At 45.0% G+C, this 15,611-nt stretch overlaps 1 protein-coding gene across 4 annotated transcripts in view; it reads left to right on the top strand.

Annotated features, from left to right (window-relative positions):
- Positions 1-258: 258 nt before the first annotated feature.
- Positions 259-15,611, top strand: part of RBP2 (retinol binding protein 2) — a 33,248-nt gene continuing 17,895 nt past the window's right edge. The window contains exons 1-2 of one of the 4 annotated variants that reach the window (XM_043874831.1): positions 259-385; positions 7,217-7,339. In XM_043874831.1, the coding sequence (XP_043730766.1) occupies positions 7,267-7,339 (73 nt within the window). In that variant the 5' untranslated portion in view covers positions 259-385; positions 7,217-7,266. Of the gene's footprint in view, positions 386-421; positions 572-996; positions 1,042-5,842; positions 5,901-7,216; positions 7,340-15,611 lie in introns of those variants that run through there. The other 3 variants (XM_043874832.1, XM_043874834.1, XM_043874833.1) reach the window with 3 other exon arrangements.

Below are 15,611 nucleotides of genomic sequence, written 5' to 3'. Positions count from 1 at the left end.
GACATGACTGAGTGACTAACACTCTCAAAGCCAGGCCCAGTACTGCTGGTGGCTGGAAAAAGTCCCATGAACCCTTCCTCCTGGGTCTTCACGTGAAGACAAGTCTGAGGGAAAGTCTAATTCCCATAATAAGCACATTTAGCTGGATGAGACAAGCAAGTCAAAAGGGCGTTGCTCAACAGAAAGGGGAGGAGAAGAAAAGGCTCTGCAGAGAAGCTCAGTGAACACCCAGTTGTTGACATTTGTCTTCAAAGGGCACGCCTTTACACCTCATGAGAAGGAGAGAGGGCGGAGCTGGGCAGGCCTGGGCTGGAGGGGCTTCCTGGCTTCCCAGAGCCAGCCTGGAGACCAGCTGCCTACAGTCAGATGCTCTGAAGGACTTCAGGTAAATACCTGGGGATCTCTGCTGTGTGTGCTCTTAGCTGAATAATTTATCTCAGATCCAGGCTTCCAGAAGTCTACATCTTCACTTTTAGTGTGGTCTCAAGAAAGTTTCTTTCAACTTAGACTTTTATGACTGATGAGTTTTCCCAGTCTTCGGAGTCACCTGAAGGATTCTACAAAGCGTCAGGTAAACAAATTCAGTAGTGGAGACACCCAGACACCTGAGAAGATGGGACATCCAAGTATGTGATTTGTTAGTATGACTGGAGACTTAAGGAGCCCTGTGCTGTGCTTAGTCGATCAGTCGTGTCCGACTCTTTGCAACCCCATGGACTGCAGCCTGCCAGACTCTTCCATCCACGGGAATTCTCCAGGCAAGAATACTGGAGTGGGTTGCCATGCCCTCCTCCAGGAAGGGGCCCTAAGACAGAACTTTTGAAACTGGAGTTCTGCTGCCAATTCTAAGATGAGTGCGTTCATATTAGTCACTTCAGTCATGTCCAACTCTTTGCGACTCTACGGACTGTACCTGCCAGTCTCCTCTTTCCATGGGGTTCTCCAGGCAAGAATACTGGAGTGGGTAACCATTTCCTACTCCAGGGGATCTTCCCAACCCAGGGTTCAAACCCGAGTCTCTTGTGTCTCCTGCATTGGCAGGTAGGTTCCTTTTTTTTTTTTTCTCTTGAATCCTCCTTCTTGATTCCTTTTTTTTTTTTTTCATTTATTTTTATTAGTTGGAGGCTAATTACTTTACAATATTGTAGTGGTTTTTTGCCATACATTGACATGAATCCACCATGGATTTACATGTGTTCCCCATCCCAATCCCCCCTCCCCCCTCCCTCCCCATCCCATCCCTCTGGGTCATCCCAGTGTGCCAGCCCTGAGCACTTGTCTCATGCATCCAACCTGGGCTGGCGATCTGTTTCACACTTGATAATATACATGTTTCAATGCTATTCTCCCAGATCAACCCACCCTTGCCTTCTCCCATAGAGTCCAAAAGTTTGTTCTAAACATCTGTGTCTCTTTTTCTGTCCTGCATATAGGGTTGTCATTACCATCTTTCTAAATTCCATATATATGCATTAGTATACTGTATTGGTCTTTATCTTTCTGGCTTACTCCACTCTGTATAATGGGCTCCAGTTTCATTCATCTCATTAGAACTGATTCAAATGTATTCTTTTTAATGGCTGAGTAATATTCCATTGTGTATATGTACCATAGCTTCCTTATCCATTCATCTGCTGATGGGCATCTAGGTTGCTTCCATGTCCTGGCTATTATAAACAGTGCTGCAATGAACATTGGGGTACACGTGTCTCTTTCAGTTCTGGTTTCCTCAGTGCTCAGGAGTGGAAATGCTGGGTCATATGGCAGTTCTGTTTCCAGTTTGTTAAGGAATCTCCACACTGTTCTCCATGGTGGCTGTACTAGTTTGCATTCCCGGCAGGTGGGATCTTAACCACTAGCGCCACCTGGGGAGCCCTCTAAGAAGAGTGGTCCATGAATAGAAAGTGTAGAGGACAATACTAGCTGAGTTGTTGAATGACAATTGCTTTCTTTCACCCACTGTCCCTCACTTTTCCCCCTTAGAACCTTCTCCTGTTGCCCTCCGCCCCCCCCCCATCCACTTCACAGAGAGATCTGAGATGGAAGATCGTGCCAAAGCTGTGTTTCATTGAAGACCTGTCATGTACTTGCTAGGAGCTTGAGCTATGACCCCTGCCATTGCCACTACCTTGGAATAAACCTGTGCTATATGCTAGGGGCTCTGCCAAGAGCTTTATGTTTATGACCTCCTTTAATTCTTACCATGACCCCAAGACTCAAAAAATAAATCTGAAACTCAACTAAGTTTCCAAATACCCCACTGCTAGGAAATAGTGAAACTGGATTCAACACTGGGTGTACCCAGCTCCAAAACTTTTTAAGATTTTATTTTTCCATTATTTCCTTTGTTTTCCCCCATTACTCTCTACAGTGGTTGTCAAATTGTGGTCCTGGACCAGCAGCATTAGCACCACCAGGGAACTTAGTAGAAATGCAAATTCTTGGGTCACACCCCAGGCCCTTTGAATCAAATTCTAGGGGTAGTATCCAACAATGTATGGCTTTATAAGTCCTCCAAATGAATATGATGTTGTCTGGAGTTTGAGAACCACTGCTCTAGAGGCTCCTCTTAAGTTTTTAAGATATTTGCACCTACATTTCTTATAAACATCTAGTCAATCAACAATTCTAGCCTCCTTTAGTACCTGTTTACTTCATGTCAATCAGCTAACTACTCACGTGATCAAAACACAGGATTTTAGTTTGGGTTGAAACTAAATATTTTTTACATAAACAACCATGAATGAACTCATGAATAAAAACAGTTGTATTCATTTTTATTAAGTAAAATTTACATATAATAAAAAGGAATACATAGTAATTGTAGAGTTTGTTTTGGCAATATTCTTACAATCACCATCTCAACTATAGAACATTTCTATCCTACCTCCCCAAGAAATTTTTCATGTGCCTTTTCCTATCTTTACTTCTCTTCCCATAACATCAAATCACTGACCTATCTTATTATCATTGTAGATAAGATTTGTTTTTTTCTAGACTGTCATATAAATGGAACCATGTAGTATGTGATCTTTTGTGTCAACTTTCTTTCCCTCAGCACAATGTTTGAGATTCATCCAAGCTGTTAAATATATATCAGGAGATTGTTCCTTTTACTGTTAAGCAGTATTCCACTTTGTGAATATATCACAATGTATTTGTTAACTTGTTGATGGATGTTTGAGTTATTTCCAGTTTGAGGCTATTAAGTGTGAAACTCTTTCAGTTTTTAAAATCCTCACATTTTAATCAAGTTTGCTGGGTTTGTAATTTTTATACTAAAGTATTTCCCCTTATCACTCTAAGATATTATTCCATTGTTATCTTCCATCAGAGTTGTTTAGAAGTGTGATGTCAATTTGATTATTGTATTGTTTATAGTAATCTATATGGTTGTTTTTCTTTTCTCTGTAATATTTAAAGTTTTATTTTATTTTGATGTTCTAAACTTCCAGCAGTGTTTTCTGTGTTACACACATCCTGCATATCTCTCCTCAGCTGTGTTTAATCAGTTATTTAACTCCTGTTACATTTTAAATTTTAATGACAGTATTTTAAAATTTTTACTACTCTCTTGTCATTTTTAATATATCTTTTTAAAAAATCATTTTATCCTTTTTTATGTTTTTAGATGCTTTAAACTTATTTAATTTTAACATACTTATTTATAGTTTATTTGACTATTTTTATTGTCTGAAGCTCTTGGAATTCTAATTGGACTGTATGTTTCTGCTGATGCTCCCTTTCTGGTGGATTAATTTAATGTGTGTTTTGTAATTTTGGATTATGAGCTCACATTTGGCATGGTTTTATCACAGGGAATTCTGGGTGGGCTGGTTTGAACGTGTGTCCCTCCAGACAGCTTCTGCATTTACTTCTTTCCAGCAGCCTACAAGTATTGCAAGCTTAAGACTCCATTTATTTTAATACATTGGCTACCAGGAAGCATAAATTCAAACCCTAAACCAGGGTCAGAGCAGGGAAGAACCTTTTTTTAACTTAATGAGTGCTCAGTCGCTCAGCTGTGTCTGACTCTTTGCCGACCAGGCTCCTCTATCCATGGAATTTTCCAGGCAAGAATACTGAAGTGGGCTGCCATTTCCTATTCCAGGGGATCTTTTCAACCCAAGGATCGAATCCATGTTTCCTCTATCTCCTGCACTGGCAGGCAGATTCTTCACCATTGAGCTACCTGGGAAGCCCAACTCACATAGAACCCAAGCTAGATTTTGGCTTTCACATTCTCACTGAGGGACCAATCCATTAAGCATTTTGACTTTATGCAAGCCTCTCAGTTTCAGCTTCCTGCTTACACAGTGTAAACGCTCCCCACCCCCATCCCCAAGACCTATAAAACTCAAGTCCCTGGCTTTTTGCAGTTGGCAAACCCATTCTTTTTGTCAACCTCCTTTCCTACTAGCACAGGTTTTTCTGTTTGCTTGTTTTGCTACTTTCTTGCAAGGAAGGCCTATAGGGCAGGAGTCCCCAACCTCTGGGATCTAATGCCTGATGACCCGAGGTGGAATTGGTGTAATATTAATAGAAATAAAGGGAACAATAAATGTAATGTGATTGAATCATCTCAAAAACATCCCCGTACCCCCAGCCCATGGAAAAAATGTCTTCCATAAAACCAGTCCCTGGTGCCAAAAATGTTGGGGACTGTTGGTAGGGGTCCCCAGGAGACTCAGGTAGGGGTAGGAATCTGAACCTGGAGGCGAATACCTATCTCTCAACCCAGGAGGCTGAATGCTCAGCCTACAGCAGATTCTGGCCAGCCTTCAAAGGATGAAGCCCAAGCCTCCGTTATCTGTCCACTTCTGCTGCCTTCATTCATTCTCCATTTGTTTTAAAGTTTTCCTTTACTCCTCTTTCCCTTTCATCCTACATTGGCCTTTGGACAACAGCTGGGCCATTTTTTTTTTTACTGTGTGTCTTTCTGACTCTAGTATATTTACTGAGAAAAAAATAAATGTACTCTTCTATACCCCCAAACCACACACACTGTTACTAAAAGTTGTGGGGTCTGGCTGCTCACCACCCAAAAGTCAATAAACAGGCCAGGCTGGTGGGAGGGAGAGTTTGCCAGCAACTGGTGGGGAGGGCAGACATCTGTCCAAAGGCCAACTCCCCCTACTGGCAACAAGTGGGGTAAGAGCTTTTATAGACAGAAGTGGGGGGCTACATGTAAAAACAGCACAGTCAGTCCTGACAGTCATTTTTGTATTGGTCATCGATGGTCGGATCAGTGCATATTGATTGTTTTAGGTACAGTTAATCTTCAGTTCTAGGGTTGGTGTGTTTCCATTTCTTTGAAGCCAGTTCTTAGAACTATGGCAGCTCATGTCATAGGTACAGTACGATCATCATGTAGTTAACTTCTTCACCTGGGGTTTTCAGTATCTCTAAGACAGCTCACAGGATATGGCTCAGAATATTGTCTATAGCCCTTGAGAAAGAACTAAAGATTCTTGACTATGCTTAAGGAATACATTATTATTATTTGGTCTTCTGTGACTATTTTCCTTTGCTCTTCTATGTTTTCATTTCTCTGAGTAAACTTTTCCTTTGATTAAAGTTTTACTCTGGCAAAAGGCAACCAGAGGATGTGGTGAGGGGGCAAGGATCATAGGGTCCTTCCCTGTTTCAACAGCAGAACCATTTGCTTAGATTTAGAGCTTCAAAGTGTCATAATTAAAATCGGAGACTCATGGTTTATCCATCTCAGTCCATACCTCCGTTCTTCAGAGTGTGGTTAGGGCTCATGTCGCAACTCTCAGAACTGTGTCAGAGCAGTAAGTCAACATATCTTCTGACCTACTGGGGTAGCCCATTTGAAGAACAGTCCTGAACCAAGAGTCCTTGTCCAAATGCCAGCCACACACCCCTCCTTGGTCAAGGTAATCTTCAGCTTTTTCCTGGGGTCTCAAGCAGAGTCCCACTACCCCCCCCCCCCCCACTACCTTCCATCTGGCCTTCCCCTGGGTCCTGCTTGCTTTCGGCAGATCCATGCTCTGAAAACATGCCTTTCTTGAGTAATCGTACTGCTTAGATGCCTTGGGGTACCTTACCGGAAAGCAAGTGAGGATAAGGTTCTCAAATCAAACCCCAATCCAAGCTGCCTTTTCCAAGCTGAACTTGTTCAGTCACTCAGTCGTGTGTGACTGTTTGTGACCCCAAGAACTATAGCATGCCAGGCCTCCCTGTCCTTCAGGATCTGCTGGAGTTTGCTCAAACTCATGTCCATTGATTTGGTGATACCATCCAACCATTTCATTCTCTGCTGCCCACTTTTCCTCCTGCCTTCAGTCTTTCCCAGCAGCAGCGACTTTTTCAATGAGCCAGCTTTTCACATCAGGTGGCCAAAGTATTGGAGCTTCAGCTTCAGCATCAGTCCTTTCAATGAATATTCAGGACTGATTTCCTTTAGGATTGACTGGCTGTTTACCTTGCAGTCCAAGGGACTCTCAAGAGTCTTTTCCAGCACCACAATTTGAAGGCATCAATTCTTCAGCACTCAGCCTTCTGTATGGTCCAACTCTCACATCTGTATATGACTACTGGGAAACCAAAGCTTTGACTATATGAACCTTTGTGAGCAAAGTGATGTCTTTAGCACTCTGTTTTAACAAAACTCTTTTCCTTAGAGCAATGGAGCCAGACAGACCTGGATTTGAATCCCAGGTTGGCCACTGACCAGTAGTTACTTGGCATGTGATTTCACCTCCTTGATACTTTCTCATCTGTAAAATGGAGATGTTTAAACATAGCTCAGAGCTCTTGTAAGAAAACAAGATGAAGGATGTCTGGTGCCCAGCCCAAAGTAGAGTAGAGGTATGCAGGTGTGAGTTCTCATGTCTTGGCTTCACCAGCCAGGCCAGAAATGCTGGCTACATAACTGAGAGACTCCAGCTGAGGTTTGAAGCCTCATGTTGTACATGAGGGGTGGGCACTGGGTATTTGCTGGACAGAGTGTTCTGTATGGGGCCAGGGGTTCTGTGGGAGCCCAACCAGCCAAAAATGAGGTCACCAGGACACCTATGCCTGGCTGTGCCAGGTTTTGAGTGTACATTGCTCATAGTCCTGCTGAGCTTTGCAAAGGAAAGGAAAGTTCCTTTGGGTTGTACTTGTGATCTTTGAGCTTGTTATCTTCAAAGTCATAAGCCTGGCCCACTGGATTATAAAAGTAGCTCATTCTAACATGTTCTCCCTGCAGCTTGCTCCTTGCCATCCAGCACACACCCACGGTAACCAGAGGCCACCACCATGACAAGGGACCAGAATGGAACCTGGGAGATGGAGAGTAATGACAACTTTGAAGGCTACATGAAGGCCCTGGGTAAGGGGGATGCAGGAGGTGGGAGAGAGGGGAGGTGAAAAAGGGAGAGAGGGGGCAGCTTCGTAAGGACTGTGGTCTGGTCCCTCTGACAGTGCCACTGTGGAGTTCCCCAGACCTGTGTGCAAGTCTTGCTCCCCACTTCTTACCAGCTGTGTAGTATCAGGCAGGCCATACTCATTTGCTGAGGCTCAGATTCCTCGTTGGCAAGTTGGGAGCAATAATAAATGAGGCTATGTCTAGAAGGTTCTCGGCACACAGAAAAGATTCACCAAATGGAGAATGCACATACACACACACACATGCACACAAAGGCACATGCATGCACACATAAGGAAAACCAGACTTGAGAGGAAAACACAGCAGGTCTCCTTTCCTTGTGATCGCCACCAGCTGGATCTGATATTATACACAGATGACCCCTGCATTGCTCCTTTGTTAGTCTTGCAGTGGAGAAGCAAAAAAAAAAAAAAAGAGTGGCTAACAAATCTCTCAGCCAAGAGAAAGTCAGGCCCACAGAAGGCTAGGAAGGGCTTTCGTCACATAGATCAGGCAATTTACTGTTCGCCTGACTTCTGAACTAGACGCCAGTCCAGGGGCTCCAGCAGCATGTGTACTGAGTTAATCTCTTGTGGGATCTCTTGTGGGGCAGGAAGAAAAAACATGAAACCAGAGGAGCTGGGCCCATGGAGAGGAGTTTACTTTTGGGGGCAGCTACTGTAGGCCCCAGGTGGTGCTAGTGGTAAAGAATCCTCCTGCCAAAGCAGCAGACACAAGAGATGCAGTTTCAATCCCTGGGTCAGGAAGATCCCCTGGAGAAGGAAATGGCAACCCACTCCAGTATTCTTGCCTGGAGAATCCCATGGACAGAGGAGCCTGGTGGCCTAGAGTCCAAGGGGTCTCAAAGAGTTGGACATGACTGAAAGTGACTTAGCACACACTGTAGGCCAGGCCCCAGACAAGGAACCTTGCCTGTCCTTATTCCTGCGATGGCCTCTGGATCACCTTTTCTAGCTTTAGATGTCTCCACATAGAGAATTCCCAACTGGAACTTCTCTTTACCAAGCATGAGAAAAATGGCTACAAGTGGGATTTGAGGCCCAATAATTTGGATGTAATGATAAAATGTCTCATCAAGAATGGGAATCATAGGTTTTTCTGTACAATTCATTTCTACCTTGATGACACTTCCACCATGTCAATGAATAAGAAGAGCTCATGTGACATGTGCAATTTTCAGAGACTGGAATTTTTTCATGAACTTTAGACATGTTTCCAACACTGAATAGATTTTTTTCCTCCTGGCTACAGTGTTGGGCTTCCCAGGTGGTGCTAGTGGTAAAGAACCCAGCTACCAATGCAGGAGACGTAAGAGATGTGGGTTCGATCCTTGGGTCAGAAAGATCCTCTGGAGGAAGTCTTGGCAACCCACTCTAGTACTCTTGCCTGGAGAATCCCATAGACAGAGGAGCCTGGTAGGCTACCATCCATAAGGGTTGCAGAGTCAGATACAACTGAAGCAACCTAGCCTGCACGCACACACAGAGTGTTACCAATATACTTGGGAGAGGAGGGAGGAGGTAAAAAATCCTCCTACCAGAGCCCTAACCCTGTTGCCCCTGCTTTTAGTACTGAGTGAGGATAGTAAATGGAATCCTGCCTCTACACATGGGTAAAAACTCTGGAGCTGAGCTCAGGACTAGGATTCTGAACAACATTATACAGAGGAGGAAACCAAACCAGAAGTTCAGCTGAGGCTTTCTCTCTGACCAATTTTTTAACCTTTCTGACCTAGTCTCTTCATCCACCAAATAGAGATACCAACCTTGCCTGTTTCTCCAGATGATGTTGGATGTGCTTGTTATTTGGAATGACTGAAAGTACTTTAACAAGAGCTATTCAGTGGTTTCAAGCTTTCTGCAGTAAACTGAACAAGCCCAACTCAGAGAATATAATCAAAAAGCAATTTTGTGTCCTTTGCTGCTTATTCTTAAATAATAAAAAGTCCTTTGGTGACTTTAGGTACAAAATCAAGTCTCAGTTTAGTTTTCTTCTGTATAGGGTGGGCCCCTGGAGCCCCTCTTTCTAGGCTGGAGGTGAAAGGCATGCAGTCCTGTTACCATCCCCTGACCCCTCTGGGGTGGGGGTGCCAGGAAGCAGGGCACCCTGTCAGCTCTTTCAAACAATCCTCTTCTAAAAGCCTTAGTGTTTGGATCATGAATGTGAGGTGTGGCTGTCGTGTTGCAGGAGGTTTTGGAGGGAGTGGTCTTTCTGGTTCTCCTTGGCACTGGACACCTCTTATTTCTTAGAGTTGCAGTCATGACTTTCCATTCAACATCTTACTATGTTGATTTCACTCTAGCGAGCCAACGGGTTGGCCTCTTTGTACCAGTCTCTGCAGTGCAGAGGGATGGGCTCACAGTTCCTGGTGGAGACTAACACCATAGGGAATGGTACCAGCTAACCCCAGAATGCAGGTGTGCTCCATGCCTCGGCTTGCCCAACTGCCTCAGTGTTCCTATGGTGTCCTAGGAATGTGCCCCAGCTTGAACCCATGACTCTGTGCAGAAACGCCGCTGCCAGAGTCACCTTCCCACTCCAAGAGAGGACCCCTGACCCCACTCATCTGCCCGTGGGGACACAAGCGGGCCAGGCAGGCACTGGCGGTGACTGGAGACAGGTCTCAAGGGCTCAGCCAGAAGCAGCTGAGTGAGGCTGCACGTCCCCGCTCACCACCCTGCAATTGAATCTGCTAACAGAAACCCAGCAGATCCATACAGTTCCCTCCACATCCACCTCACAAGACAAAGGTTACGGCCCCAATATGGACAAGTCGAAGCCTGTCTTTCTTGCCCCTTGAAGCATGAGGCCCTTGGCATTTGGGAAGAACATATGTGGAGATCCTCCCAAGTCCCCAGAAATGGAAATAACACTAAGTATAACTCCATCCCCTACCAAAGAGTCTTCGCTTTCTTAGACCTTAGTCCCTAGCACCAGGGAGTCAGCTTTCTCTGTGAACCTGGAAGCCAGTTCCAGAGGAAGGAAGTATTCCTCTTTTGGGGGGTGGGGGGGAGGGGGTTGGGGGACAAACTGGCTTTGTTCCCAGCTGGCAACTCACTCCACACCCGGTCTCCCCACATGACCTGGCTGCCAGCCTCAGCAGTGACATGTCAGGGCAACCTTTGGGCTTGCCCCAAATTAGCCAGGTCATTAGCTGTTCAGAGAGTGAGTGCCAAGGGTCAATGGTACCTTGTTTCCTGGTGTTCCTTAAGGCCCTAGAGTCTTTCTTGACAGTGAGAAGAGCAGCCAGTGAACTCCTCTCCCCTGAGGAATCTGTCATGTCCTGAGGTCCTCCTTCAACTTGGATCAGGGGGTCAGAGAATGGAGGAGCGATCTTCAGTCTAAGGGGCAGAGCCCTCAAAGTGAGGTCCCAGTGCTGTGACAGGACAGCAGGGGAGAGTCCATTCGCTCTGCTCCAGAGTGAAGTCAGCACTGCATGTACATGGGGTATCATTCAGCTTCTATACCAAAGCTTAGACGTTGCCCGTGGAAGCCAGGGACTGTGCCATCTGAGGCAGGCCCAGGCCCAGTCTCTGTTCTCAAAGAACTGAAAATGGCGCAGCCAGTCAAGCTATAGCCGTGTACAAGTTGCATTCCTATTTTCTACTACAGTGTGATTAAATCATCCCCAAAACATAGAGGCTTTACTGTCTTATACAGTGATCTTATTATTGCCTCTCGTAGATGTGGGAGCTGACCAGGTTCACCTAGAGAGATCTTGCTAGGAGGCTCTCGCTCCATTGTAGCAGGACGGTGGCTGGGCCATCTCAAAGGCTTCTTCATTCCTGTGTCTAGCATTCGGTGCTGGCCAGCCCCTGAGACCTCAGCCAGGGCTATGGTCTACTTGTGGTGTCCTTCATGGCCTGGGTTTCCTCACATCACCCTGGCTGTGTGCAAGGAGAGAGGAGGCAGCAGCTGAATGACCTTTTATGACCCAAACCCAGAAGTCACACAGCATCACTTCTGTTGCATTCTATTGGTTGAAGCAGTCCTGAGTCCACCTATATTCAAAGGAAAGGTACATAGATCCCGCCTCTCAAAATGTCAAAATCACATTGTAAGAACATCCAGTAGGATGAGACATAGTGTTGCAACACTATGTTGCAACAGCTATTTAAGAAAGTATAATCTGCCACAGATAGGACAGCAGGTGATTCTGTCCCTTGGGTCTGAAAGGACTATAGTGATGATAGAACAATGGTGACCGCAAGTGTGTAAGCTGTGTGGTGATGGATGGTAACCAGGCTTGTGGTGAGAATCACTCTGCAATCTACACAGATACTGAATTATGATGCTATACATTTGAAATTTACATAGTTTTTTTTTTTTTTTTTAAGCGTGTGTGGTGGTGGGTGCTTGTTGGAGAGCTACAATAGACGGGTCATTGAAGGCTTCCTGGGACTTCCCCAGTGGTCCAGTGGCTAAGACTCTGTGATTACAGTGCAGGGGGACCTGAGTCTAATCTCTGGTCAGGGAACTAGATCCAACATGCTGCAACTAAGACCCAGCACAGCCAAATAAAATAATAATTAGTTTTAAAAAACCTAATTAGCTAAAATTGTAGATGCCTATTCTTCAGGCTTCCCTGGTGGCTCAGTGGTAAAGAATCAGCCTGCAATCCTGGAGACACAGGAGACTTGGGTTCAATCCCTGGGTCAGGAAGTTCCCCTGGAGGAGGAAATGGCAACCCACCCCAGTATTCTTGCCTGGAAAATCCCATGGACAGAGGAGCCCATGGGCTACAGTCTATAGGGTCACTAGAGTTGGACATGACTGAGTGACTGAGCAGGCATGCATGAAGTCTTCCTAAGTGCTTCTGGGTGGAGTTTTGAAGGAAGGAGAGGAGTGCTCCACACAGAGATAGAGCTAGCTCTGGCCCTGTGGGCATATGCCAAGTTTGGATTGATAAGGATGTTTGTGGCCAAGGGAAGCAGGAGTCATATTACCAAGGCAGCGGGGCAAGAAGAGTCAAAAAGGTACCAGGGCTGGATCATGAAGTGATGTATCACATGTGGACATCACCCAAGGACATCATGCAAGAAGAGAATCCTGGGAAGAACTGTAGAGAGAAGAGAGAGTCCATGAATGCCCTGACAGCCAGCAGAGATGGTCGGAGAACTGAAGAAGCGGTTACAGTGGCCCTGGGAAGATGCAAGAGCGGTGCCAAGGAGGGCAGCCAGGGGGTTGTCCATAGCAGGAAACAGACCAGATTTGGTGGCTAAGTGGAGAAGAGACAAGAATGAGCCTAGAAAACAAAACACCACCATGTAACTTTAATCAGGAAAATAGGAATGTATAATGGAAGGCATCTCTTCTGAAAATACCCAGTTAACATTGAACTTAGAAACTTTTGGGAAATTTTTATTCCAAACATTGTAAACATCAGGAAAAATACAATTCCCTTAATTCATACAAAAAGTGAGGATCATCTTCGATGAAGAGCATCTTTTCACTGAAATTTTCATGCACAGATTTAAAAGAGCAGTGGCCACTGCAAAAAGTTCTAGTGGGTCTCTGAAAAATTTTACCAGGATGGCAGTAGCCTTAGAGACTGAAGTCAAGGAGCTCCCACCCGAGTGGTCTATGCCAGGAAGCATTTCCCGATTACCCACAAGGTTCAAAAGCCTTACACTCTGAAGGAACCAAAGTGTAACATCAGAGGTGAGCACAGGTACAAACAATTCTCATGCCATGATAAGTATCATGCTATCATGAGCTTCCTATATATTTTTTCTTTCATTTAATTAATTCAGTTTCAACAAATGCATGAGCACCTATGGAACACCAGGAAGTGCTCCGGGCATTGGCGAAGTGTAGTAAATGAGGCAACAAACTCCCTTCCTTTGTGGAGCGTGCATGCTAGTAGGAGAGAGAGTAACAGTTTAAGATGATGTACTTTAAAGAAAATAGAAAGGAATTGTTGGGAGGAGAGTGATGGGTGATCAGGGAAGGCTGTCTGAGGAGGTGACCCTGGAGGTGAGGCTTGAATGCTGAAAAGCGATGTTTCAGGTACAGCAAGTACACAGGCTCTGGGTGTGTTCGAGAAATATGCAAAGACTGGTGTGCTGGGAATGTGCTGAGCCCAGTGGTAGGTCAGGCCTTATGATGGGCAGACTTAATCCATCTTATTTATATTCTTTAAGGTTTGCTATGGCTACAGTGTGAAGAATGAACCATAGGAGGGCAAGACTAGAAACAAGCAGGCCCACTCAGGAGATTTCTGTGTTGTTCAGGCAAGAAATGCTGGTGGGTTGGGTTGGGGCGATACCCAGGACTAAAGAAGAGAAGATAGAGATTCAGTGAATATTTTGGAGATAAAGCCAACAGGACTTTCAGATGAAAATTGAATGGGAAGAAATGCAGGTGGCCCCCAGGTTGAAGCCTGCATAGTTGGGAAGACCATAACTCCATCAGCTGACATGGGGAAACATGGAGAGGAGTAAGTTTGGATAGGGGTGCTGGGTAGGGGGCGATGCATTAAGAATTCTGAGTTGCTTATTTTGATTTCAGATGGCTGTGATGCATCCAAGGAGAGTGTTAAAATTGGCATCTTGATATAAGATCTAGAACTCAGTGTAGAGTCTGGGATAAAGCCAAAGGAATGCTTGCCATTTTAAGGAGTGAAGAAGCTGAAGGTCAGGAAAGTGGAAAAACTTTCCAGGGATCACTTCTGGCTGGAAAATTGTGTTGCTCAGACATGAGCCCAGTGTGTCTGCTTCTAGCCCCCAAGCCCTTGCTGCAGCACTGTCCCAGGTGCCGCCGCTGCTGCTAAGTTGCTCAGTCGTGTCCGACTCTGTGCGACCCCATAGACGGCAGCGCACCAGGCTCCTCGGGAGAATCCGAGAATCCGCGGGATTCTCTAGGCAAGAATACTGGAGTGGGTTGCCATTTCCTTCTCCCAGGTGAGGGTACTAATATGAAGTTAGGGGAGAGGGAGCTTCACAGTGAGCAAGGTTCGTCAGGATGGGGACCTCCAGCGAAGGCAGGAGAAACGCTCAGAACACTGCAGACACACGACAGAAACACTGCAAGAGAATAATTCAGAGTCCCTGGGTAGAAATGAATGAATAAATGAATATATGAATGAATGTCTGATGACCTAACAAAGAGTTAGCTTCATGACATTTAAATTGCTGCTGGTGCTCACAAATCAATGAGGTTAACACTTGCCAAAATCTTTACTTGATTGGAGTTTCAAACAGGGACAGTGTTGTGGGAAAAACCCCGCTGAAGATAAGTTTGGTCCCTTGCTATGGGTCTTCCCTGGTGTGTACTGGCATCTCCTCCTCCCTGACCCCCATCCCAGTGGTGAGGACCAGACTATGGGTGGGGCACAAAGTCATTTTTTCAATCTAGAGAAGAAGCAGTGTTTGATTCAGTTTGCATAGAGATAAAAAGTACAAGGGGGCACGCAGGCTCCCCAGGGTCTCCAGCCTGCCTCTGCTGTCTAGGGAAGGCTTTGAATATATTTGGAGAAGTCCATGAGGGTGAGAGAGGAGGAGGCAGGATGGGGCAAAGACAGTTCCTCTCTTAATGGATTATCCCGAGGAGGAAATGGCATGGAAAGATGGAGAAGATTGCTCTTTCACTCTGCTTCTCACAACTGCTTAAATGCTGATGACTTGTAAATTAAGAGTCCAGGTTTGAAGTCCATGGAAGCTGCACTTGGAATGGGTCTCAGATTTCATGTGATGAATCCGTGTGCATCTCTGCTCTTTAATTTACAAAGCTCGCCTGCCCTTTTAGCCTACCACTTTAGCTTTTTCCACAAGCACATTACAAAGCATTTTAATGTTGAGTAGCATACTCATATTTCAACTTTATGGCTTGCATTGTTCAAAATGCAGTTATGAAAAGTATGCTTTAATAAAGTCACTTCAGTGGTTTTTTTTTTTTTTTCTTCTGCAGCAGCTACAAGCCATATATATTATTCAGAAATAGCTTGCCTTTGGACCTTCTCCTCTGAGATAGAAATTCATTTCACCTGGCTATAAATCAAGCTCAGAGATACCTTTAATCCAGAAAAGCAGATCAAATACATTTGATAACCCTGGTGTTCAAATACCATATCAGGAAAATAATTTTCCCTGCAAAGTACAAAGAGGAAGTGTTTTTGTAATCTGTGTGTGTGTGTGCTTGTGTATTCTACAGCAGCAGTTAAACCTTTCCTTTTGATCAGAAATATCGAGAATCCACCAAGAGAATGTTTGGCTCC

This window comes from Cervus elaphus, chromosome 19, assembly GCF_910594005.1.
Source record: "Cervus elaphus chromosome 19, mCerEla1.1, whole genome shotgun sequence".
Classification (NCBI taxonomy): Eukaryota; Metazoa; Chordata; class Mammalia; order Artiodactyla; family Cervidae; genus Cervus; species Cervus elaphus.
This window is presented reverse-complemented; position numbering and strand designations above follow the sequence as displayed.